The 27,509-nt window shown below is 49.4% G+C and overlaps 1 protein-coding gene across 1 annotated transcript in view; it reads right to left on the bottom strand.

The window, feature by feature from the left end:
* CNNM4 (cyclin and CBS domain divalent metal cation transport mediator 4) overlaps positions 1–20,877 on the bottom strand; it is a 35,412-nt gene extending 14,535 nt beyond the window's left edge. Inside the window, exon 1 of the mRNA XM_057743079.1 lies at positions 19,412–20,877. Coding sequence (XP_057599062.1) covers positions 19,412–20,804 — 1,393 coding nt within the window. The 5' untranslated portion in view covers positions 20,805–20,877. The remainder of the gene's footprint in view (positions 1–19,411) is intronic.
* Between the last annotated feature and the right edge of the window lie 6,632 nt (positions 20,878–27,509).

Raw genomic sequence — 27,509 nt, 5'->3', positions numbered from 1 at the left:
AAAAAAAAAAAAAAAAAAAAAAAAAAATGTCACCATTTGGTGAGGCCTACCCAGAAGGCCTCACTGAGCACTGCCACCCTTCCCCCAGCCCTACAGTGCTGGTCTTTAGTTTATCAGACAAAATAAATCAAGCATGTCTGTTTGTCACACGCTTGTGTTTATCATTTTAGGGCCCATCTCCTCCCACTAGATTGAGAGCTCCATCACAGCAGAGGCTTCCTGTGTTCCCAAAACTCAGAAAGAACAGTGAACAGCACACAGTGGGTGTTCAATGAATATCTGCGGAATGGATGACACAGTTCACGTAGAGGTGCAGGAGGAAAAGAAGCATAACTAATGGGGGGAGAGGGAGAGGGACGGGGACTAGGCAACAAATCACTTCGAATTTTAGTAATCATGAAGCTTCTGTAATTCAGAAATTACTGTTAACTGATTTACCATTTAGAATAAGAGGATCAACTTGGGACTTACATTTATGATTCTAATTGTGTGGAATTTAAATCTAATATAGAATTTTATTTTAATGAGTTATTTCATTTGATTATTAGCATCCATTTAACTGGATAATTGGATTGGGGCGGGGGGAGGTTGGGGTAAGAAATGAAACATGAAAATTGACATAATTCATCTACTCCAAAAGCTGAGAACCCCACATTTTCCAAAGCAGTCTTTATTCAAAGAAAAAAAAGCTAAGAAAATGCATCAAAATGACTATATTTGTCTGCTTCATATGAAACTGCTGCTATTCGACTATTTTCGACGCCCCCCACCCCGGCAAAAAAAAAGACAATTTTAATTCATATGGTTTAACTTAACAGTATGGGGGGTTCAGTATGGTTTCTGTCCTCTTTTTTATACTTTCCCAAATAGAAATTCTAGAATTTCCATAATCAACAGTATAATCAGAAAGAAACTCTTAAAAATACTCTCACACTGCTTCGGCTGGGGGCTGGGGGCTTTCTGAGCCTTCTAAATTCAAGCACTGCTAGGAAGGGGCAACCTGGCTGTGGGGAAGGAGGCACCTTGAAGCTGCTGTCCCGAGGTCGCCTCTGGGCCATATCTGGCTGCAAGTCTGCCTGCTCTGCCTTTGTCAGCCTTTGTGCAGGTCAGGAACCTGCACATGAGGACTCTAGAAACCCCAGCGGGCTTGGCAGATGCAGACAGCAAGGCTGGGCCTCTTTCACCGCCCTCTCCCACCTGGAAGAGGGGGCAAGCAGCGGGAGGACCTGCCTGAGCCCCTCAACAACCCTCCCCGCCTTTCTACCCTTCCACCAGCCCCGTGAGCACTCACTGCCCCCAGCCTACCCCAGTTCTTCCTTTCCCAGCACTTGCAAGTCTGCGGGCTTGTGCCATCGGCTGCCTGGCCTCCAGCTCCCCATGGACCAGGACCGGGATGCAGCTCAGCCTGGCCTGCACGGTGATTCCCTTCTCTCCACGAGCCCCCCCATCCCTCACCGGGTACATAGCAGACGCTCCAAACTCTGCTAGAAGCATAGAGGTCTCCAGGGGCCCTGGAAAGCCCAGTCCTCCGCCATCCACAATGCCTCTTTTAGCAAACTGCTGTGTCCTCCTTCCCACCATAAAAAACCTTCATAGTCTCCAAAGACCATAAGAAAAACACGTTATTAGGTGCTGGGTTTCAAAGTCCACAAGGGCTCAGAGAGGCCCTACTCACCAGCTCCAGCTGCCTTTTCTCATGGGGAAGATCCAGGGGCCCCAGATCAGACGTGAGATTCCCGTCACCCAAGATGGTGTCCTCGGCATCCCTTGCTGGCCTCCTGGCAGGTCCCACCTCCTGCCATCCCAGGTTCCAAGACTGACCCTGAGCTCTCAGGTCTCCCCACGGGGACAGGAGCTGGCCAGGCTGCTCGAAGACACAGCCTTGGGCCATGGGTCTGCACGTGTAGACAACAGGCACCCTGATTTCCTGGGAATCCCCCTCCTCTGCCTCCCTCCACCCAGGCAGGGCAGGATTAAGCTGGCTATTAATAGTGTTGACCTCAGCCAGCAGGAGGAGCCGCGGCCCATCCCAGCAAGAAAGCAGGGGCCAGGGGAGGAGAGGAACCAGAGGGACACAGCACGCCCCTCCCAATCCACCCCACCCATGCCATTCAGCTCCAAGGGGGTGGGAGAGTTATACACAAAAAGAATCCTGCAGAATATCCAGAGCAGAGAGGGCCAGCCAGGCTGGGAAGGCCGGGAGGAAGTTGTTTAATCAATAAGCAATTTAAAAGAACAGTGAAAAAAAATTTTTAATTTTTTTAAAATTAAAAAACAAAAGACTGCAGTGACTAAAAGAGTGCAGTACTGAAGAGAACAATGAAATTTTTCTGTCACGATCTGGCAGTATGCAAGTTAAGATGTAAAATGTATAAGACCTTGGACTCTGCCATTTTTTTCACTTCTAGGAAAGACCTTAACACAAAGGAAGCCACGTGCAAGGTGTGCCCAGGAGGGTCCACCCAGTGTGGTTTATGATACAGTACTGCAGCCACTAAAGAGCCTGGTGTAGATACAGATTTATTTTAAAGACGGTAGTTCACTGTGTAAAGCTGCAAGTTACAAAACAGGACAGTAAGAGCGATACTGGTTTCTTTTACTTTTGTTTAATGCATTTTAAAATCAACAGGTATGGGCTTTCCTGGTGGCGCAGTGGTTAAGAATCCGCCTGCCAGTGCAGGGCACACGGGTTCGAGCCCTGGTCTGGGAAGATCCCACATGCCTCGGAGCAACTAAGCCCGTGAGCCACAACTACTGAGCCCATGTGCCACAGCTATTGAAGCCTACGCACCCAGAGCCCGTGCTCCTCAACAAGAGAACCAATGCAATAAGAAGCCTGCACACTGAAATGAAGAGTAGTCCCCACTCACCACAACTACAGAAAGCCCATGGGCAGCAACGAAGACCCAACGCAGCCAATAAAACTAACTAACTAAATAAATATTTTAAAAATCAACAGGTACTCCTTTAAAACGTTTACAGTTAAAATCAGAAAAGAGAAAAGGGATGTCTCATTTTGAGCAGGAGAAGCAACACAGTTCATTGCTGACTCACTAGAAGAAAAGGCAACAAAACCGACCATCATTTGACTCATGTGAGATTCATTTATAGATGTGGCGTCACTAGGTCAAAGGGCAAATTTGACAGAAACCTCCAAATTGCCCTCCCCAGTAGGGACCCCAGTTTACACTTTCACCCGCAGAAATTACATTTGGTGGTTCTTGACTCATGCCTCCATGTCTAGGTGAGGCCAAATATACAGCAGGTGCCCAATAGGTAAGCTATTCAATGACTATTACCAATGAAAATACTGCATTATAGCGGGTTACGTTTTTAAAGGAAATGAAAATGGAAGACAAGACAAAAGGTAAAACAGAGTGAAGCAGGGGAGAAAAAGATAGCGATAGAAAGATGGCCACAAGGAAAAGAGAAATGGAAATGGAGCTGGGGCCCACTTGCCAAAACAGACAGGGGTCCACAGGTAAAAGGGGTTCTAGAGGCAGTTCTAGAGACTGACCAGGAGGAGCGACCAGCCCAGCCACCCTGAGCAAGGCAACAACGCAGCCACATTCTGTCCGGGACCTTTCAAAACAGGGTCTCCCAAGGGAGTACTCATCCGCGACACTGTTTCCGTTTCTTTTTAATCCAAGACAAATAAGCAACTTTAGCTTTTGTTTCTATACAGACGGACCAAGGGTGGGCCTGGACCAGGTCTGCAGGCCAGCTGGTCACCAGTCCCCACGGCTGACCACGAGGCCCCGGGGGTCGTGGGCACACACTCACTCCAGCAAATTGGGAGCAAGTGCAGACAGGGATTTACACACGACGTGGAGTACACGTAACCAAGGCAAAGCTCGCAAAATGGACAGTTGCTTAACAAGATCAGGGCAAGGAAATCCCAGAGTGAAGAACACAGACACCTACAAAGGCTGGAGCTGCCCCTCTCACCACCCACCGTCCCAACAGGCATCGGGGGGAAAATAAGCAAGGATGGGGTCAGGACTGAGTGGCTGGCCAAAATAATTCAAAACAAAGAAAACTATGTGAAACATAGACGTACGGCCACTGCCAGGGCAAGCACTTCAGGGGGGAGGGGGCAGGGTGCTGTCCCACCCCACCCCTCCCCCAGCAGAGCATCTCCCACGACCAACTCCACTCTTCACAGGAGGAGACCCCAGCTCAGAGAGGTCCTGCCCCGGACTGCACTGTGAGGGGGTGAGCGAGCTGGGATTCAGAAATGGGACTTCTCCAAACAGCCTTCTTTTAATCCAAGCACCCCAGGGGTGAAGCTGTAGACAAACGGATGTCAGGGGACCCTAAGACTCGCCTCTCATCCTCAGGACAGGTCTTTGATTTTTCAGTTAACCAGTAGTCTCTAATTTTTAGCCTTTTATGATGGGAAATAAAAGCATATACAAAAGTGGAGGAAATAATATAATTACACGCTTCACCTATCTTAAACAATTAACAACTGCTCTGGCCAATCCTGTTTCCTCTTTCCTCCCACCCACTCCACTGGTTTATTATGAAGGAAATCCCAGATCTTATCTGTAAACATCTGTAACTTTTACCCAAGCATTTCAATAGGTATCTCTAACAGTTAAGGACCCTTAAAAAAAATAAGACCACAATAGTATCATCACACCCAAACATCAAATTCCTTAAGACCATCAATAGTCATCGCTTTAACTTCCTCAATTTTCTTACAATTTTTTTTACATCTAACTAATTTTCACATTTTTTACTTTTTTTATTTTTTTCTGATTGTGGTAACAATAGTAGAAAGAAGAAAAATTAAGATCACTTTTAATCCTACATTCCAAAGATAAGTACTGGTAACTGCCTGTTTTCTTTGGTCTTTTAAAATTAACATACAAAAAAATAAAATGAAATGAATTAACATACATAGGTAAAACATTACAATATATATTTTCTCCACAAATTGGATCATAATGTAAATAGTTTTGTGTTTTTTAAATACTTCACATTCTTTGTATTTGCCCATGTCATAGAAATATTTATAAAAACTGAATGGCCTCATAATGTTTCATTGTACACGTGTGTACACAATCCCAAGCCCCACTGGGCTCTTAAACTGTGCCCTCCCCCCTTTTTGCCAATATGAAAATCCTTGTAATAAATGTCTTTGGGTCTATCTCCACGTCCTTAAGATAGATTTCTAGAAGGGGAATACCTGAGTCAGAAGACAGGGTTGGTTTGTTTTTTTTAAGTTTCTTATCTAAGGAGTGAGTTCAGACCTAGTGCCGGTGTCTTGGTCCTCAGTGATGTGGAAACCTCTCCTGGAGGACACAGCCAGGGACGGTGCAGAAGGCAGGGAAGGACACACAGAACTAGGGCTACGTTATGCAGCAGAAGAAAGTGAAGCAGAGAGAAGATGCTGGCCCGGCTGACACACTCTGTGAGTGGAGGAAGGTAGCACCAGCCTCCTTTCGACTTTAGACCCTCTGGTCTCAGGAGCCCCTCTGGCCTTTCCTCCCCCACCCCACCCCCCAATACCAGCTCCTGGTCGTCTGGCCTCCAGCCCCCAACCCCTGCCGCAGAGAAGGAGCCCCTTCCTCAGCACTCCCCTCGCAGGACGGCTCACAGACTCACAGTGCCCTTACTGCCTTGAGAGGCACTGCTCTTTGGATCTGTTTGTGCAACCAGCTAATAATCTACAGGCAAATCAATCTGAAAACAGGATCACTGTTAATGAGCCCAAATGCCCCATGTTACTCATGAAGATATAATGGGAATTCTCTTAAATGCTGACATGAAGATACATTAAGTCCAGGACTAGCTTTCTCCTGAACTAACCTACTCATCTTATCCCCTTCACAAAAAAAGAAAGGTTTTTTCTCCCCCTTGGTGAACCCCAGTTGGTTCCTAGTAATCATACATGTTTTCAAATAGTTTGTAAACTATTAAAATCATTCTAGACCTTGATATCAAAACCTGAGGGGAAAAAAAAAAAAACAACCCTAAAGAAGGAAAACTGCAGCAACACTTGCTGTGATAAGAGCGATATAAGAGGCTTATACTGGTTGTCAGAAGGAGAAGCAGGAAAGGGGAATGGAGAGGGCCAGAACATTACTTGCTATGTTCAAATTTGCTGGCCTAAAATGGGATATTAGTTAAAAGACGGAAGACGTAATCATTAAGCAATATTTTTCCTGCCACAGCAAACAAACAAAAACTTAACAGGGACACATTGTAATAATACCTTCCTCAATTGTTTGGTTTTTTTATGGCAGAACAAATAATTTATAGACCTATCTCTCTCATAAGCGTAGAAGCCAAAATTCTAAATAAAGATATTGGCAAATGAAATCCAGTGACATGTAAAAAGAATACATCATGACTAAGTTAGGTTTATTCCAGTTACGCAACAAATGTTTAAGGATTAACATTCAAAAATCAATCAGTATAATTCAGGAAAAAGGAGATTAATCATTCAATCATCTCAGCAGATATTTAAACAAGGATGCCCACTGTCACCAGGTCAACATGATCCTGTATGTCCCAGGCAGTGAAATAAGGCAAGAAAAAGATATAAAATGTATAAAGTTCAGCAGCAAATAAAATTGCCATTACTCATAGGCAACATAATTATGTGTAGAAAAGCCAAAAGAATCTAAAATAAAGAATTAAATAGTCAATTTGGCAAGGTCAATGAATTCAGAGTCACTCTACAAAAATTAACCACATTTCTCTGTACTTGTGTGGTCTAATAATATATCTGGTCTCTGGACCCTAGTTCCTGGCATGGAGCTTCAAAAAACCCTTGGATTTCCGGAGTGACAGGAGTGTCTTTGTGATGTTACTAAGATGACTCTAGGGAATTCCCCGGCAGTCCAGTGGTTAGGACTCCATGCCCTCACTGCTGAGGGCCCGGGTTTGCTCCCTGGTCCGGGAACTAAGATCCCACAAGCTGCAAGGGAGTGCCAAAATAATAATAATAATAATAATAATAATAATAATAATAATAATAATAATAATAATTTTGATGACTCTAGGTGGGACCCTAGAGAGAGACTGGAGGTGGTCACCAGGTAAACTAAAGAGGGCCACAAAAGGCCCTGCCTCCAGGGAAGGCCAATGACTTATTCATGCCTAGGAAGTCCTGATGATAAAAAGTCTGGATCTTAAAGCTCCGTGAAGCTTGCTGGTTGGTGAACACACTGATGGACCAGGGGGTGACACACCCTGGCTCCAGGGGGAGAGTGCATGGAAGATCCCTGTCCCTCAGACAGACTCCGTTCTAGGTACATCCTTTAAAATAAAACTATAGGGACTTCCTAAGTGGCGCAGTGGTTAAAAATCCGCCTGCCAATGCAGGGGACACGGTTCGAGCCCTGCTCTGGGAAGATCCCACATGCCGTGGAGCAACGAAGCCCACGTGCCACAACTATTGAGCCTGTGTTCTAGAGCCCATGAACCACAACTATTGAGCCCGTGTGCCGCAACTATTGAAGCCCATGCACCTAGAGCCTGTGCTCCACAACAAGAGAAGCCACTACAATGAGGAGCCTGCGCCCCACAATGAAGAGTAGCCCCCACTCGCAGCAACTAGAGAGAGTCCGTGTGCAGCAACGAAGACCCAAGACAGCCAATAAATAAATAAAATAAAATAAAATAAAATAAACTATAGCACTTCCCTGACTTCTGTGAGCCATTCTAGCGAATTATCAAACCTGAAGGGGAGTTGTGAAAACCCCTGAATTTACAGCCAGTTGGTCAGATGTACACAAGTGGAGGGGACCCCGCTTGAGGCTGGCATCTGAGGTGAGGGCCGTCTGTGGAGGAGTGAGCCCTTACACCCATGGGGACTGATGCTAATGCCAGGTGGTTGACACCAGAATTCAACTGCAGAACACCCTGGTTGGAACAATCTGCAACAAACATTTGGAAAATAAAATTTTAAAGATACCACTTAAAATCACCAAATACCTAGGAATAAATCTAAGAAAATAAGTGTGAGACTTCTACACAGAAAATGACTATATTATTGAAAGAAATTAAGAGGGCATGAACTAATGAAGGGGCAACCATGTTTATAGATCGGAAGATTCCTTACTGTAAAGATGTCAAGTCCTCAAGTTATCTATAGAGTCAATATAATTCCATAAAAATTCCCAGGCAAAAGGTTAAGAATAGTCAAGAGGATCATGAAGAAGAACAAAGAACAAAGTATTTAACATTATCAGATATCCAAGCTAACTATAAAACTACTGCAGTTGTGTTAATGCAGTATTGGAACAAGTAAAAATAGACCAATGGAAGAGGGTCCAGACCCACACATATATCATAGTTCAGTGGGGAAAGGACAGTCTTTTCACTGAGTTCTGATGGAGCAATTGGACATCCATATGCATTATTAAAAAAAAAAAAAAAAAAAAGAACCTTAACCTGTAACACATCAAAAACAAAAATAAATTCCGGAAGCATTATAGATCTCTAAGGTAAACAATACAGCTTCCAGAAGATAACACAGGATTCTAGCTTCCTGACTTTCATATAGGCAAAGAATCTTAAGCAGGGACTCAAAAGCACTAACCACCATGATGGATGAAAAGCATATAAAAACAAGCACAGCATCATTAGTCACTAGGGAAATCTATATTAAAATCACAATGATATACTATGACACACCTACCTGATGGGTTAAATAAAATAAAATAAATAAGAGCCAACAATACCAGAGTTGTGAGCACAGGAGTGTAAACAGAGACAAGCACTTTGGAAAACTGTTTCCTCTATGCCTATACGATGCCCTAGCATTTCTACTCCCAGGTATATTCCCAACAGAACTGGCTACATATAGTCAACAGAAGACATGCACAAGAGTGTTCTTAGCGGCATAATTTGTAAGAGTCTCAAAGTGGAAACAATCCAAATGCCCACCAATGGTACCCTTGTGGCATGTTTCTATGGTGGAATACTATACAGCAATGAAAAGAGAATGAACTACAGCTACAAGCAACATGCATGAAGTTCACAACCTTAACATTGAGCAGAAGGACCCAGACATATGAGTGTATACTGTAAGCAACCTAAATGTCCATCAACAAATGAATGGATAAAAAAGATGTGGCACATATATACAATGGAATATTACTCAGCTATAAAAAGCAATGAAACTGGGACATTTGAAGAGACATGGATGGACCTAGAGACTGTCACACAGAGTGAAGTGAGTCAGAAAGAGAAAAACAAATATTGTATATTAACACATATATGCGGAATATAGAAAAATGGTACAAATCAACCGGTTTGCAAGGCAGAAATAGAGACACAGATGTAGAGAATAAACGTATTTACACCAAGTGGGGAAAGCGGGGAGGTTTGGGGGGGAATGAATTGGGAGATTGAGATAACAAATTGTACACTCTAAATATATGCAGTGTATTGTATGTTAACTGTATCTCAATAAAAGTTCTTAAAAAAAAAGAATACAATTAACTGTCACAATGATATATATTTAAGTACCATAAAAAAAGAGTATATACTATACGATTCACTTATAAAAGTTCAGAAACAGACAAAATTGACCCATGATGATCTGTGGGGCAGGGGCAGATGTACACAAGCCTGGGAGGGTGCATGGGGGGCTTCTAGGATATTGATCATGTTCTGTTTCTTTCGAGCTCAGAGGTATTTACACAGGGGTGTTCCTTTGTGAAAAACTATCAAGCTGAGTACTTATGATTTAAGCACTTTGCTTCAACAAAAAGTTTACTTTAAAACAAATCTAGGTGGTTGCAAAACAGGTGAAGGTGGTCAAAAGGTAAAAATTTTCAGTTATGAGATAAATAAGTCCTTAAAACTGGGGCAGGAGGTGGGCGGTGGGGGGGGGAGATAAATAAGCCCTGGGGGTATAATGAACAGCATGAGCACTATAGTTAATACTTAATAAATAATATGTATTGTCTATTTGAAAGTTGCTAAGAGAGTAGATCTTAAAAGTTCTCATCACAAGAAAAAAATTTTTGTAACTCTATGTGGTGATGGACTTCCTGCGATAACCACCTCACAACATATACATACAGTAAATCATTTTGTTTTACACCAGAAGCTAACATAATCTATAATTATATCTCAATTTTTTTAAACATAGAACTCATAGCAAGTTTTCTAGCCTGGGGTTATTGGAATATCTCAATCTTCTGGCCTCTTTCTCAGCATCTACAATCTCACTGAGAAGTGACACTGAACAGCAGTCGAGGGCTCGGCCCGAGAGGGGGCACAGTCTGGGGTGGCCACTTAGCTGTCACGTGGCCGAGAAAGAAAAGAGTGTCAGCCTTGCTGAGTCTCAGTTCCCTGTCTCCAGCGCTTGGAGGATTAATTCAGTATTCAACAAACGCGAACCATTCACTGCGGCGCTTCTTCCTTCTTTACAATCCCTGCTCTACCCTATTCCAGAGCTGGGTCTGGGGCACTTCTGGGGACACTGGGCCTCCTAGGGAGCCTCAGTCCCTTGGATCCCCTCCTTGCTACAGCTGCTTTTCTATCACAGCCTCTTGCCTCCCTAACCGGGGCACCAGGGACGACAGGAGGCTGGTGAATCCCGAGATGAAAGAACCTATGTAGAGGCGCAGCTGGTAAACGTGGCCACGCTCTTTGCCCGGCCGTCTCCCCAGCACAGCGACCCCCAGACTGTGCTCCTGCAGTGAGACCACGAAGGTGCTGCAATCAGGATGGTGGCCTGAATTTTTCCCAATTTACTGGAAACAAATACGTAAAGGAGGAGCATTTCCTCAGTTTTAAGTTACTCTTCTGGACATTTTTTTCTTAAGCTCTGGTTTCTGTTACCCTTAACGTACACGCTAGGGTCCAGATAAGATGCCATCTGAATTAGCGTGTAATTATATAGCGGGCTCTTTTGACCTGAGTGTTTTCATAATTCCAAGAAAGGCACCACGCCCAGACAGTGGGGCAGCTGCCACCCAAGCCAGTAAGTGAGAACCACCACGGCCCAAGTGGGTGTCAACACCACCGGGGGCACCTTTTGGCTAGTAATAACTCTAATGTTTAACAGCCGACGTGTATTGCACGATGACACGGTGCCAGGCACTGAGCTAAGCCCTGTACGTGTCTTACTTCGTTCCGTCCTCCCCACAACCTCGGGGTTGGACACTGTCATTAACGTGGATGCCCAAATCACCAGCCACCAAAGAGAGATTTTCCTGAGCCCAGAGTCAGTCACTATTTTGAGCCTTTTACAAAATCAACTCCACTGCATAAGCATTTGCTCCCTTTTTAAACTTACTCTTGGTAAAGTCTGATGAGAGACAGACGTACATTTAAAGCAGGATGGTAGGTGACTGTGCATGTGTGCATACATGCCTCTGTGTGTGTGTGTGTATGTGTGGGGGGGGGAGAGAGGGAGGGAGTGTGTGGGGGAGGGAGGGAGGGAGGGAGAAGCAGAGGGAGCGCCTGCCTGGAGGGGATAAATGCGTGTCTGTCTGCCTGTGGGTGTGGGTAAGAGTGCGTTAAAGCATGCCTCTGTGCGTGTGGGGGTGTGAGTGGGGAGGTGGGTGTGTATGTGTGCACGTATGCATGTGAGGGTGTGGGTGGGTGTGCGTGTGGGTGTGGGGTTGTGTGTGAGTGTGGATGTGGACGGGGGTTGTGTGGATGTGTGGGTGTGGATGTGGGGGGGTTACGTGTGGGGTGAGGGTGTGGGTGGGTGTGCGTGTGGGTGTGGGGTTGTGTGTGTGAGTGTGTGGGTGTGGGGTTGTGTGTGGGTGTGGGTGTGGGGGGGTTATGTGCGGGATGAGGGTGTGGGTGCGTGTGGGTGGGAGGTAGTGTGTGTGAGTGTGTGGCTGCGGATGGGGGGTTGTGTGTGAATATGTGGATGTGTGGGGGTGAGCCTGCCTGGGGAGGGGGTGGAGAAGCCTCCTCCAACCCAGGCTCCTGGCTGCCTGCTGGCCAGAGACCAGGCGTTCCAGAGAGCCCGGGGAAACCAGTCTTTCGAGAACCCTGCCCAGGTCACAGTAAATGGGCCCTGCAGCAGGGAAGCGACTCTGGCTGTAACCTCTGGGGAATGCTCCAGCACTCCCAGGTTTAACCCCCAACAAAACAGGTGGGCAGCTGCACACCCCAGCCCTCTGGGCTCACCTTGTCAGCCACAGAGCGAAGCCTAGCCCTCAGCCTGTGGAAATCCTCCTAGACGCTGCTCCTAAGAATCCCAGGGTTAAAAAGGGATTTCATTTCTTATCAGAGGAGAAATCTGAAGAACCGATCTAAACTGTGTTCCAAAAGGCAGAACACAAAATTGTACATAGACAATGACTTCAGTGTGTAAACACGAAAACGCAGCTAATGGGAGAGAGCATGGCTATAAAAATGAAGATAATTTTGAACCTGTTGTTACGAGATTTTTTAAACTTTAAAAAAAAATTAAATTTCTAAACAGGTACCAAAACAAATTAAAATATTAAAAGTGGTTCCTTCTAAGTCACAGGCTTCTGAATTGTTTTTCAATTTTTGTCTGTTTTCAAAGGTTCTGATAACGATATGTAGGTCTTTTTAATTAACATTAATGCAAAGAAATCACATAATAAATGGAACAGGAACAGACTAAGTACTCCAGGATCCAGTCTATCAAATGAGCCAGGAGTCCTTTCCTGTAGCCACAAAGCCTTTTACAGCTGGATGTCCTGCAATGCTCAGGTGTGATAAGAGGGGTAGCCCGCGGTTCAAGACAGGCGAGCACCCTGTCACAGGGCAGCTGTGCCCGATGGCAGACAGAGGGGCTCAGAGAAGGAGGGGAGGGGGCTGGATCAGGCAGCCCCAGGAAGCTGCTCCCCATCCTCTTAGCTGAGGGCCATCTTGCTCTGGGAAATTCCATAACACTCACATCCTCCTGGCAAGTGCTCCTGAGAAGCTCAAAACTCCCTAAGGCCAAAAGAAGGCAGAAAGAGAGAGCCAACCCTAGGACAGGCAAGGCAAGCCATCCCTGCAGGCTGGGCTGAAAGAACCAGGGGGCTCTGCTAAAATCAGTCACCAAGGCAGTGACAGAAAGGCCCGGTCCATCCTTCCCCTCTGGGCGCACTCCCCTATTAGAGGGTGTCTGATAAACAGGCTTGGGGTCCCTGCCCTCGAGGAGACAGACTGGCAGGAAAATGTCATGCAAGGCGCCATTCCTTTCCCTCCAGGATGTCCTAGCTGTTCAGTTACCCGGCTCACCAGCATGACAGCACCACCGCGGGGGACAAGCACACACGGTGGAACCTCCCAGCCCCTCTGGAAAGGCCTGAGAGGCGGGCACAACATGCAGAAGCAGTTTCCCCCAAAGTTGGCACCAGGGATTGAGAAGCTCATTTCTTGCCCTGTGGTCTCATCCAAGTGCTCCCAGAACAAGAGGCGCAGACATGAAAAGTGCTCTGTCTATTCCCCCTTGAAGATCCAGCTGGAATGTCAGATTTCTACTGACAAGCCAAGCCTCTGTTTCCTAAGAGTCCCCTGTCCCTCATTCCCTTCTCCTGCAGGACACAGGAGAAGTGTGGTTTTGTGTTTCTGTGCACTGTTTTCAAGATTAAACATCTGTCTAATACCTGCTGTCCTGACCAGAGGAGTCCGGGAAAACTCTGGAGTTGCTCTTGTGAATTAGAAATACAAGACTTCTGACAAGTAAAGATCTAAGATGCTCTTATTAGGGCCTGGCCATAAGGCAGAACCTTCCAGTATACAAATAAGAGCTTTAGGAAGAGCTCTGTAAATAGAGATGGGTGAGGTGCTCTCAGCTCTGGCTCCTCTCTGGAAGCTGGCCCACGAGCTGCATGGTGCCAGCAAGGGCAAGAGGTGCCCACAAGCACCACACTGAAGAGAAAGTGAGCGGCAGCCTGGCCAGTGTTTTGTCAGCTGCCCCACTGGCATCTCTGCCCCAACAGGCAGCTCCAGTCACTCGCTCAGATACACCTGCCCCCAGGGGAAGCTTCTCGGGATCAAATCACCAGCTCAGTTCAAGACTGTCTCCAGGTGGAGCTGTCCGAGATCAGGTAGGTATAGAGCTGCCTTCACTCTCCACTCTGGAGGCCGCCCTCTCCCATCATCTCGTGACTGTCCCATCCCACAGCTGGGCTCAGCACTTGCCCTATCTGACCTCCCCAGGAGGCTCTCCAAACCAGACCTGGGGGGCTCTTTCTCATCTCGCCAGGGAGCGCTTTGGCCAGGCTTCTCCATGCCTCACACACTCTGCCTGCTCTCAGCCAACTCCCAAACCTCTCAGCCCGGTCCCGGCTTCACTCCTGAGCCCCACGTGGCACTTTACCTGCACACCTGCCTGGAGGGACTGCGCCCTCGTACTGCTCGGGGTGCTCCAGGGCCAGCTGCACGGGCATCATTCTGAGAGCTTGTCAGAAAGGCAGACCCTTGGGCTGCACCCCAGCCCCACGGAGTTCTCATCTGCATTTGAAGAGAATGCCCAGGCGGGCTGGACACGCGCTGAAGCGCCGCACACACTGCCGGGCGCAGAAGTCTGATAAAGGGTCACACCGCACCACCCCTCCCGCCACTTTCGCCAAACCGGCTCTGCTCCCTCCTCTGCCCACTTCTGTTCAAGGACAGCACCGTCAACCTGAATCCCAGGAAAACCTCAGAGGTTCACAACTACTTCCCACCCCCACTCCAACATCTCCGTAATAATCACCGGGCTCTGTCATTCTGAATTCAGAAGCATCTGGAGGCCTAGGCCTTCGTGCCACCCCCCCCCCACCCCCACCACGCCGCGCTACCTGCGCTCTGCAGGCTGAGCTTTGTTTACACATCTGTCTCCCAGGCAGACTGCAACTCCTGTGAACAGGGCAGTGTTAGTCCTCTGACTCCCAACAGCCAGCACGCTGTCTGACACACGGGCTTCCAAAAGTTAGATGCTTGTTGAACAAATGAAAGAACAAGCAGGCGGAGGGAAACAAGATACTCAAGGTGCGCCAGACGGCAGGAGCCCAAAGCAAATGCAAAAATTATGCAGTGTTCTTTCCGGCCTATATAAAGTTGTTTCAGGAATAAAATTGAGCACGTGGGGAAAATGTGATGTGGCACAGCTGGAAATATGGGAGGAGTTTTTGATGAAATTATTTCTAGCTTTTTCCCTGCAATATATAACCCACTGTCGGTGAGGAGCAGTAATAGGTGAGAGGTTACCTCAGGGGTCAGTGATCAAGCTGGGTGGAGTTTAAGGGTTTAAGCTCTTTACTAGGGGCTAGGTGGTTATACAGTGGGTGGGGAAAGATAAAGAAAAGCTGAATGCCTGGGAGGGGCAGGAATGCCCGGGAGGGAGGGAGGGAGGAGGGGAAGCTGCAGGGTGGGTTTCGATGAGGGGCAGAGCTTCCCAACCCTCAAGTAGAGTGTTCCTTCATTGCTGTGCTTCCAGGGTCTGGGGGGCATCTGTGGTGAAGGAAAAACACAGCCGGGCCAAGAGCAGCCCAGGCAGGCTTTGTTTTAAAATTTCGAGCTGTAGCCAAACTCAACCACAACATCCATCACTGCAAACATTCTAGGCGAGGTTTAGGTGGAAGGACCAAGGTTCAAACCGCAGGAGCCTCTCCTTGACCTTACAGCTCTCACCGATTAGCGCGTCTTACTCCTGAGGGCCTGCAGCACCAGGCATCCTGTCTTGAGCACAGTACAGGGTTCAGTAAATATCTAGTGCTAGCTGCCTTGAGTTGGGATGCAGAAGCCGCTGGGAAGCTGTCACCCCCCTGCTCTCGCGCCTAGGTGAGGGTGAAACTCAGCGCCCCCAGGCCTGCCAGGACTCTCTGAGCCCGTCTCTAAGTGTGTAGGACCATATTCACGGTCCCGCTAATGTCAGCCCCAGATGCTCAAAGACTGCTTATTCACCGAGAAACTGAGGCACCGGGAAGGGGAACCAAGACTCCACCCTCTGCTTCCCAGTCCCTGACCTGAACCTCTGATACATGGGTCATTGCAGGAGGTCCTCCTGACTTTCTTAGTGCAGCTGGCAATGTCAAATCCCTGGAAAACAGCACAACCCACCCTTTTTTCTTTATCCCTATCAGCTCCCCAAAACTCTAACACTTCTGGAATGGAGATAATTCTCTCTCAAACCTGACAGGTCATTCGTTCATTTCAGTGACTTTTTATTGAGTCGACTATGTGCCAAGAACCATGTTAGGGGCCACGGGTATGTTGGTGAATAAAACTTAGAGCCCTGCCCTTTGGAACGTACATTCTAGTGGGAGGAAACAGATAATAAAAAACAAAGTAAACTCGTAAATTGCAGTTGTTTTAAAATGATATGAGAAAAAGAAGAATGAGCACAGGGTAGGTGGGGGAGATCAGTAAGGTCAGGGTGGGAGGGAGGTTACAGCTTTAAATAGGGTGACAAGAAGGCCTCACTGAGAAGGTGAAGTTGAAGCAGACCAGAGGGAGGGAAGAGTGAGCCATGCAACGTCTGGGGAAGAACATTCCAGCCTGAGGGAAGAGCCAGGGCAAAAGCTCTAGGGTGGGAGTGTTCTCAAGGCCAGCAAGGCCGCCAGGCCTTGCCAGAGAGAGCCATTCACCTGTTGCTCATTCATTGTTTAACCAACATTTACTGTTAATTTCTTCGCCAGGCAACTGAGTGGAGAAAACACTAGTGAGGCATGATCCCAACCCTCAAGGAGCTCATAATGCTGGTGGGTAAGGTGGAGATAAAATGATCTTAAAAGAGGATTACACCCACAGCAGAAAGACTCTGGCAGAATGCAGGGCCCTCACCCAACCTGGAGGTGCCGAAGGGTCCCCTGAAGCACAGAAAAGCCCCTCAGCTAGACGAAGCAGGCACCCCAGCTCTGATTCTGGTGCTGCTGACAATGCTGGCTGTGTTAACCTGGCTTGTTGGTTTTTCTTAGCTAAAAGAACAAGGCTTCTAAACACCAAATCTGGTGTTTAGAAAATCCTTTAAGTTGTGGAGGTACACTAAGCGTTTGCCAGGTCCTGGAGGGCCTTAGACCGAGAAGGTAGATGCCAGATGGAGAGATCTGGGAGAGGTCACACTGTGGGGAGCCCAGCGTGGCAATGAGTTAAGACTGGAAAACGGGACTTCCCTGGCGGCGCAGTGGTTAAGAATCAACCTGCCAATGCAGGGGACACAGGTTTGATCCCTGGTCCGGGAAGATCTCGTGGAGAAACTAAGCCCATGTGCCACAACTACTGAAGCCCACGTGCTTAGAACCCATGCTCCACAACAAGAGAAGCCGCCGCAATGAGAAGCCCGAGCACCGCAACAAAGAGTAGCCCCCGCTCACCACAACTGGAGAAAGCCTGCGCACAGCAACAAAGACCCAAGGAAGCCAATAAATTAATTAAAAACAAAAAAGACTGGGAACCAGGAAGTGATGGTAATGCCCAGGGTACATTCATTCAGGGTGACTGTCCCTCACACTCACATCTCCAGGGCCGCATGCTGCACTAGGCAGACTGTGCCTGTGTTTCCATGGAATTACCAGCACCCCCTCCAGGTCTCAGTCTCAGGCTTCAAGCCTCTTAAGGAGGAGAGTCCAATGGACTAAAATGTGCATCTGCAGAGCGCCACTCAGCAGAGCTCAGGCCTGAGAGAGCTCAGGCTCTGGCTCTGTTTTCTCAGCTTCAGAAAGTAGTACTTTTTTTTTTAAAGATGCTCCAGGGATGGCCCTGCCGGACCCAGGAAGCTCCCACCCTGCTGATCAGCAGCTGGGAAGTCTGACCAAGCCAATCCATACAGGTTGAATCCAGACGTGGGCTGAACGATGTGAACGTGCTCGTTGGGTGTGTCACCAGCAACAGTCCCAAAGCCCATAGAGGTGGTAAGGAGGAAGCTGTCCTGGTGAGTCCTAACCCGGTTCCCAACCAAGCAACATGGGAGAAGTCCTCTGGGCCTACAGGCTGCAGGGTGGGGGTGGGGCACAAATCCTCACTGCTCTACCTGGGAGAAACAGGTTCCTGGGTCTGCCCTCACCAAAGCTCCCCCCAGGCTGTGCCATCACCACCAGTCCTTCTGCAGTGAGACCACCTTACTGGGCTGTCTCCCACTCAAGTCCTCCTCAACTCTGACGCTGAGATTCAGTTGGCCAAACTGAAAAAGGGAAGGTACCTGGCCCTGACCCTGACCCCAGCATCCTTACCAGGCCAGCTCCTCCCAATCCCACTCCATCACCCACTGATCCAGCCAGTTCAGGCTCTCCTCCACTCTGGCTTCCAGAAATGACTGACAAGGGTCTGGGGTCTTGCTCCAACTAGAAGCTGGAAGGCCTCAGCCAGCAGGAGTTCCACCTATGGGAAATGAAGCAAAGCCCCCCCTCGCCCCCCCCTCCGGGGTTCAGGATGAGGCCCCTCCCCCACATCCCCCATTCTTTTATAAAGAGCTTCCCTTTCTGCCTTCTCACTCCCTTTGGCCTTGGAGGGTTTTGCCCCATAGTTGGCTCATTTACTGCCACTCTGAGGGCTTTGGAGTAGCAGAGGTGGGAGGAAAGTTTTGTTGGAAGTAAGGAAAGGGGTGTGTGCCCTGAGCTCTTAGGCTTGTGTCTAACTACCTGAGAACTGGCCAAGAACCCACATGAGAAAGAAAACACAAGGCAACGCAAAGCCCGCTGAAGATTCCCAGCAGACCACAGGAGGGAAGCTTATGTTTGGCGCCTGGGAGAGACAGAACAATAACCAAAACTTAATCTGCCTGCTTCTGCTGAATAGTCTAAAGCATTACTTGGCATTGTTCTAAGCGGGGAGCCAACCAGAGCCCTCCCAATTCGGTTTCTGTGGGCCAGAAGCTCCAGTGATATGCTTCCCCTGCTCCAAAACCTTCCCTAGCTCCAAGCTCCCAGCAGCCTGACTGCCCTGACTTTCAGGCCCTCCCCGAGACCCGAGATGACTCAATCTCTCCCCCACTAACCAATGATCAGCAGAGCCTGCACTCAGGAACAGGACCACCTGCTGGGCCACAAGCACATCCTTTGCTCCCCAACTCAGCTTCTCTGCTCGAGGGGTTCCCTCTGCCTCGAGTACCAAGTTTCCCCACCTTTCAAGGCTCTCCTCAAATGCTCCCTCCCCTGTGAAGGTTCCCCCAGTTCCCCAGCCCCTTCCCCATCCGACCCCAGTCAGAGGCGCTGGCTCCCACTCCATGCCCTAATCTCCATGCCCTGTTGTTGGCCTCTTTTAAAGCATTAGCCACCCTCCTTGTGGCTCCCATGTGGGTGAGTCTGTCTTGCTCTGCTTTGATTCACCTGAAGCACAAAGCACAGTTCCTGGCAGACAGCAGATGCTGAGAAACTGTTTCTGCTGCCCTGAGTACCGTTCACCTCAGAGGCATAGGAAGTGCTGGGCAAAGGGACACAGAGTCACACGAATGGAACGCTAAGATCAGCAGACACCAACCAGGCAAGGACACACGCGAGGCACCACGAAGAGCGAAGAGGGGGCTGCATCAAGGCCTTACCCTTCTTGAACTCCTCCAGCATGGCGTCCAACTTGGTGTCGTGGAAGACGAAGTGCACTGGGTGGTTGTAGAAGCGGGTGATGGTCTTGAGGGGGGTGCAGTCATCGGGGTCCACGAAGGCTAAGTCTTTGACATAGAGGATATCTACGATGTTGGACTGCTCATCTTCAAACACGGGGATGCGGGTGTAGCCACTTTCCATAATCTCCGACATGGTGTTGAAGTCTAGGATGGCATCGCTCCGGATCATGAAGCAGTCCTGGAGCTGGGTCATAACATCCTCCACGGTTTTGGTCCGGAGTTCCAGGGCACCCTGGATCATGTTCAGCTCCTCTTTCACGAGGTCATTATAGGGCTCCGTCACCTTCAACATCTCCATCAGCTTCTCCCGATTGTAAACGGTGCGGATCTCCTGACCCAGGACAAAGTCCAGGAGCTTGCTGATGGGGAAGCTGAGGGGGAAGGTGAGTAGCATAAAGAATTTGGTGAGGATGATGGTGTTGGCACCCACAGCCAACCCGTGTCGGGAGCACAGGGCCTGAGGCACAATCTCCCCAAAGATGACAATGCCAATGGTGGAGAAGGCCACGGCCACCAGCCCAGATCCGATGAGGTTATCTAGAAGGATGGTGAGGGAGGTGTTGACCAGCACGTTTCCCAAGAGCAGGGAGCAGAGCAAGTAGTTGCCCTTGCGTCGGATGGGCTCGATCTTGCGGGCATAGCGCCTCTCCTTCTGAGTGCCACAGTTCTGCACGATGCGCAGCTCCATGGGGTCCAGCGCCATAAGCCCCAGGTTGAGGCCAGAAAATATCCCCGACAGCGCTAGCAGCACCAGAAGGAGAAGGATGTGCAGCCAGAGGGGCAGGAATCTCCCAGCCTCCTCCTCCATGAGGAGCAGCGAGTCCTTGTCCGTCCACCTCTGCCAGGGCGCGTCCACGCCGGCCCGGGTGCACAGTGCATACAGCTTCATGTTCTCGCTCCTCCGGAGGAACTTAGTGAGCACCACCAGCATCCCGGACGTGTCCCCGCGGCTCACGTTGACCAGCTTCTGGACCACCAGATCCTTGGTAAGCTCGGGGCAGCTGGTAGAGTTGTGGATGGTCTCGGCGTTGTCCACCTCGGTGAAGGAGATCAGGTTGCTGGAGAAGGAGCCCAGCCTCTGGCCGTACAGCCTCAGGTTCACCGTGCTGCCCTCGGACACGACGATGATGCCATCCCGGTTTATCCCGCACGATTTGTTGCAGCTCGCCAGCCTCATGCCCAGGATCGCAGTCCGCTGGGGGTCGCCCTGGCCGCGGGCCCCCCGCGCCCACAGCAGCACCAGCGCCGCCAGGAGGAGGCGCCCTCGGGCCGGCCCGCCACCCGGCCGCCCGCCCCCGCCCACCGGCGCCATGTTGCTCCGGCTCGGCCGCCGCCGCTGCCCGCGCCCCGCCGCGCAGCCCCGCTCGCGCCGCCGCTCCTGCCGCTCCGCCGCCGCCGAGCCAACTGCCCGGGCCGCAGGCCTGACGTCAGGTCAGCGCCCCGCCCGCCCCGCCCCCCGACCCACGCCCCTCATCTGCATGGGAGGCCCCGCCCCCTGGCGGGCGGCTCCAGTGCCCTCCCTTAAGGAAGTCCGGCATTTAAGGTTGCGCGAGCAGGAGCGCGGGAGCCGCAGGCAGGCGCCTGCCCCGCCCCCCTCCTCGCCTTTTTCGCTCTCTCTGCGGTCCCGCTCTCCTCCGCCCGGACCTGATCTCGCGCCGTGCTGTTCCTCTTCCGCAGCCCAGTCTGGTCTCGCTTGCTGGGCTCCTTCCCCTTCCCCAGAAATCTGCAGCTTGGGGAGGTGGCCCTTCTCTGCAAGAACCTCGGAAGGAGCACCACATTGCTTTTCCTGCTATGAAAAAACAAAAGGGGAACCTGAGGGCATACGCCTGAGGGAGGTCTTCAGTCCACAGGCATTGTTCTGGCACTCCTGGGGGTTTTGCCCACCTTGTCCCAAGGCCAGTAGTAGGTTCCCCAGCCCCAGGCCCGAGGTCTCCTTCGGGGGCCAGGGGAGGGAAAATCTGGGGAACTGACGCTGAGATAGAAGGGCCAGGATCTGGCCTGGGCTTATCTCCTGTCCTTTCCATTTAGGACACAAATATTGAGCACCTACTACGGTGCCAGGCACTTGTTCCAGGCTCAGACAGTACAGTGATGAATGACCCAAAGTTCCTGCCCACCGGAGTTTGCAGTCTTGGATAGAAAACAGGCAATAAACAAACACATACATAGTATTTTTTAATCTTCCCAAAACCCTAAGAGGTAGTGTTATTATTTCCATAATACAGGTGAAGAAATTGAGTCTAGGCACAAATCAGGGTCCATCCAGACTGTTATCTTAAGAGCAGGCTGGAATTTCCTTGGTGGCACAGTGGTTAAGAATCCGCCTGCCAGTGCAGGAGACGGGCTCAGATTCCTGGTCTGGGAAGATCCCATATGCCCACATGGAGCAACTAAGCCTGTGCACCTAGAGCCCATGCTGGGCAACAAAAGAAGCCACTGCAATGAGAAGCCCATGCACAGCAAGGGAAAAAAAAGTAGCACCTCTCCCTCCCCTCGCCACAACTAGAGAAAGCCAGTGCAGCAACAAAGACCTAATGCAGCCAATAAATAGATAAGTAAATAAATAAATAAAATTTTTTAAGCTCTTTATTGGAATACAATTGCTTTACACTCTTGTACCAGCTTTTGAGGTACACCAAAGTGAATCAGCTGTATTTATACATATATCCCCATATAAAATTCTTTTTAAAAAAGAGCAGGCTTGTGTGACTTCAGTAAGGCAAGTTGGAATGTCAGCCCCAGTTTCTTCATCTGTAAAATGGGGATAAGGATGATAACACAGCACAGCTTCACTAAACTTGTGGGAACAGCTGCCCTAGGCATTGAACAGGACAGGACAACACTGTGAATGTTCTTTGTGTAGCTGTTGTTGTTCTTGTTGTTGTTATTGCCTGCCATTCTGGGACCAAACCCCTAACCCCAAATTGTGGTGACTGACCCGCTGGGGCAGCTGCCTGTGGAAACGAGCTGAGAGGTGCGGCACCAAGCCTAGCCCTGAAATCACTGCTTCCTGGGTGGCCCAACCTTGGTGTCAGTCAGCAAGTATGAATTGAGCGCCAAGCACTCAGGGTGTGGGGGGAAGACTGACCACAGCTACCTGTCCTGTTAGGGGGATGGAGTGAGACAGAAAAACATCCTTATGATAATTGCAGAGGTGTGCTGACGGGAGGATCAGGTACCAGGTTGACCACTGGGTCTTGGAGCAAGTTTTTTCTCAACCCTGGAGACACAGAATCCATTTCATTCTCTCCCTGCACAAACACTTGTGTTTATTTTTATTATGGTATACTGTTTGCCAATAAAAGCAACAATCAATTCCAGCCGGAAAGAGACTAAACAGAGAGGAACAATCGTATAGTGTTTGGGGAGGAGGCGTGGTGGCAGAGGCCTGATTCAGCTAAGCCCTGTTAGCAGGGGTAGAGGGTGCTGCATCTAGGCCAGCCTGAAGCAACTCCTTGCAGGTAGGTGCCTCACTTCGTATTCCACAGTGAGTGTCCAGCCTGCCGGTTTTTCAGAAAACAGGACCCTCGGAATGGGCACTGGCCAACACGGAACAAAAGCAGAAAGCAGAACCTTTGACCCGCTGTTCCCTCCCATCTGCACCGACCAGCCTACATCACCTCAGAGCAAGCCCATCTCGCAGGGATGCTTCTGCCCTCATCTCTTTCCAGCCGGCTTTAGGACCAGTGCCCTCCCCCATGGTACTTAGAGACTTTCCCATTCTATTATCAACTAATTGGCTATTTTTATTTTGCCCTTTTCAGACTGTCTGTACTCAGAAGCGTTCTATGCATGCACTGAGCCCAAAGACAGAAGTCAGCAAACGGTAGGAAAAAATAAGCTTTCAAGATACTTGAGTTAAAAATGCCAGGGGTGGTGAGGGTTTGGTAGGAAAAATCAGTCTCTGCTAAAGATCATTTAATTACACCCATCCATTATTATATTCACAACCATGATGAAGGGAATAGAGCAGATCCAATGAAGTAAAGAAATGAAATTCCCCTTTCCATGCTACCCAAGCAAGGGTCCATACGGCCTTGTTCTGGCTTCCCATCATAACTTAAAGGGAAACTTTCACAACGTCCAGAACCCTTGATGTCCTGCCAATGAAGGAGGAGGCGTCGTCTGTTATTAAATAGTTTATACATTTTTAAAAAAAGAAGGAAAGAAACTCCTCTTTGCCTTCCTAGGGCCTTCAATCTGCGAGGGAGACAAGACTCCCTTGATAAAAGTTAAATGCAGTATAACCCGGAAAGTGTCAGAGGAGGTATTTGAGGCCTAGACTGGAGTCCAAGTTCATTCTCTGCCTGGCTTTTGTACCTGGTTAGCTCATGTAACCTTTCCTCATCTACAGAGCTGAGAAACTTCCCACAGCACAGTGGGGACAACGCAGAGATGGCGGTGTGTTAATGTGCAGAGCAGGAAGCCTGGACCACATCTGGCTTCTGTGAATGAGGCTATGAGAACGGCAGAAAGTGACTGCATGTGAGAAGCCTCTCTCCTTTAGAGGGCAGACCTGTTCCTCTGCCTGGGGAGGGTGGAAGTCTTTTCTCACCTGAGTTACCTCCATTTGCAAGTAAGGAGTTTGGAGGAGGTCCTTCCCCCAGGGGTCCTGATACCTGACCCCTAAGCATCCTAAAGCAAAGCACTCCATTCGTGACATTTGGGCCTGATGGGTTCTTTCTGGAACCTATGGCAGCATGTCTACACCTCCCATAGTTGAGTCCACACCTTTCCGGTCCTGTGTAAGGAGACAGCCTTAAAGGTTTATAGCCCCTTCTGTACCTGGTGTTGTGCTGACACTGAGGATCCAATGATGAACAAGGTCCTGAATTAGTAACTTGGGATCTCCCACCCTACTCCCTAGGCTGGGATCCTCCCATGCTGGATTCTTAGCCCTCTTCAGCCTCTGGGGATGGGTGAACAATGGGGAGCCATGGGCAGACAAGCCGCCCATCTGCTGGCACAGCTCAGAGCCTGAGGCCTGCCATGGCCCCATGCTGGGCAGAGCCCCGGGGGGGATGCTGTGGAGCTGGGGAGTGAGAGGCTGGCTGGCAGCAGTGGGACACCTTTTTCCGAGTGAGACATGGGTCATCCTCAGTACACGCGGTGGTCTGTTCACGGCTGTCTGTAAGTCTATAGTGACCCTGAGCATTTGCAGGATATATCTGTGCCATTTCATTATCTCAGGAGGGAAGCGCAGTCATCCCTCCACAGAGGGATGCGGGATCTTAGTTCCTCGACCGGGGATCGAACCCATGCCCCTGCATTGGAAGCGTGGAATCCTAACCATTGGACCACCAGGGAATTCCCTGGATACTGCCTTGACTCACATCTCAAATCGGGTCATCCCAGCAAGTAGGGACATGAGGACCCATTTGGTGAGACAGACACTTCATTGAGCCAGAGAAGGGGATGAAAATATCAGGTCAGTGGATCCAGGCCAGTACAAGGATGTGCCTCTGACAGGCAGTCAAATGCCAGAGCGGCAAGGGGGAGGAGGCGTTTGTATTCACTGGGGAGGCTTCAAGGCTCCCACAGCCATGGGACAGATTGTTCTCCTTTGGGTCAGGCCCATGGGAGGCAGGATGCCCCACCATGGGGGTTCAGGCACAGCTCTGGAGGCGCGATGTGGGGGTTGACCTGGCCACAGATTGCCTGTGTGACCTGGGACTCTGGGACATTCTTGAGTGCAGAGTTAGAGGATGTCTGGTCTGCAGTAAGAGCGCAATACATGATCAGTAACCATGACGATGATGAGAACGAAGCAGCCAGAATTTTAGAGGACACGCAAATGTCCTTAGCTCTGCTGTGTCTCTCCATCCAACTTCAGCCAGTCTTCCCTTTCCCAAGAAGGAGAAATCAGTAGAGGGTGATGCGGAAAACCAAAGGCTGAGGGGGAGATCGCCCAGGACTGAACAAGACCACATGCGGCCCCCTTGGGCCTCCATGGAGAGGGGAGAAAGGAGGCTGGGGTTAGAGGAGGGAGAGGTGGGGAGAGCGGGGAGGGGGTTTCACACCAGCACTCAGGCTACTGGGAGGCAGAGAAGCATCTCACTCAGGATCAGAGAGACTTGAAAATCCACGAGCCCAGGCCTAGAGAAGCCACTGCTCTTCCAGGACCCCTGTGGGGAGCCCCAGGAAGCACTGGGTGTGAGAGGGGCCTCCCGGACCCAGGACTCTGTTGGCTCTCCCTCCCTCCTGCTTCCCTCCCCCTCAGGTGCACTGGAGCGCCCTCCATCCCAACTGGTTACCCCAGCAGGCTTTTCCTTCTGCTCCCCAAAACACAAAGACCCTTTTCTATTTTAACAGCTTAACTGCTCATCACGAGAGAAAAACTAGGAAGAGCAAGATAACAAACACTGAGTATTTACAGAGGCCTAAGAACAAAGTTTTCGAAGTCATTTTTCCTAGTTTCTGACCCTTTTTCTTAGTTGGCAGAAATGTCATGGGCTCTGACCCTTACCAGCTGGTGAATTGGGGCAAAGTGCTTGGCTTCTCAGGGCCTTGGTTTCTCCACTTTAAAGGTGAAGGTCAAGAGACCCATCTCTCTGTATCAAAAGAACCAAATGAGCCCCAGTTTGAAAGCACTGCTCTGTAAACATTGGCTTCTTTCCCTTGCCCCAGGCCAGGACTTTCACATTACTGTAACCTTCATTCATTTATCCATTCATGTGTTTTTATATTTTTACTGGGCTTATAAAATACCTGCTACACGTGTTCATTGCAATAAATTCAAATAACACAGGATGTATAAAGTAGAACACGAAAGCTCTCCTACCCCTATTCCACTGCCCAGGGGTTGTTTTTCTGTAAAGTATCCTGCCACTGTCTGCCCTCTTCATTTTCTTCTCTTCCCTACTCTGGACTGGAGGCCATTTCCCGCTGGGCTGAGAACTCTTCAAGAGCAAAACCTGTGTCATAGTCATCTCTGTATCCAGAATACTCAGCATTCCATATGCCTTTGCGGAATGGATTGGATTTCCCTTTAAAAAGAGGGTAGGGGCTTCCCTGGTGGCACAGTGGTTAAGAATCCACCTGCCAGTGCAGGAGATACGGGTTCAAGCCCTGGTTTGGTCCCACCAAAGAAATATATAAATAAATACATAAATAAATACATAAAAAGAGGGTAAAACCCATACTATTGGGGACCAGGGATGAGAAATAAGGAGGAAGCCTGTAGCCAGTAGCTTTATATATAAAACTGTAACTGAGAAAGCTGTTTCAGAAGACTATATTTACCCCTTGATATCATTTTGCTCTATTCTATTTCTTAGGGGAAAAAAAATCTGATCTTGACCCAACTAAATTGATATCTTGATAGAGTCACAATCTGAAAAACACTGGTCTCATGCATTGTTCATGGGCAACCGCTGGAATTCCCTTCGGGGGAGCCTGTGAGGATGGTGGGAGTTGGAATGCCCCCATGCCCGCAGTGCCAGCCATAATCCACGTGTGGCGATAAATCACCCAGGCAGGTCAGTGAGCCAAGTTCCCGATTCCCGAATCTTATTGGCTCCCAGCCCGGCCCAGAAAGGGAGACAGCCTTTCAGATCTTCATTCCCAAGTGCCCAAACAACTGCCAAGTCACCAAACACCTTTAGAGCCTTCAGCAACCAGCTCACAGAACTGGGCTCAGGGCCGTTATCTTTAACCTGAGGGAACTGGATGAGATAATTAGGTTCTATCCTAATTTAAGTTCTTTGCTTTCCTATTCTTCCTGGACAACCAAGGGAGGAAGGTAAAGGCAAGACCAGCAAGATCAGAATAGTGGGCGTCTCATGTTCTACTCTGTTCAGTTTCTTTCCCCTCCTTCTGCAAATGGCACCTCCCTTTCCTCTGGGGACCTGTCCCACCTCCATTTTCATGGGTTCTGTGGGGATGGGCAACTGACCAAGCCTAGACAAAAGTATCCCAGACCCGGGGTGGGCAGGACACCAAGAAGGGCCAATTAGGAGTCTGGCCTGGGTTTTTATATAGGGGGAGCGTCCCTAAATGGAGATAACAGAAGCCTCAA

Source organism: Hippopotamus amphibius, chromosome 7 (genome assembly GCF_030028045.1).
Source record: "Hippopotamus amphibius kiboko isolate mHipAmp2 chromosome 7, mHipAmp2.hap2, whole genome shotgun sequence".
NCBI classification, from domain to species: Eukaryota; Metazoa; Chordata; class Mammalia; order Artiodactyla; family Hippopotamidae; genus Hippopotamus; species Hippopotamus amphibius.
This window is presented reverse-complemented; position numbering and strand designations above follow the sequence as displayed.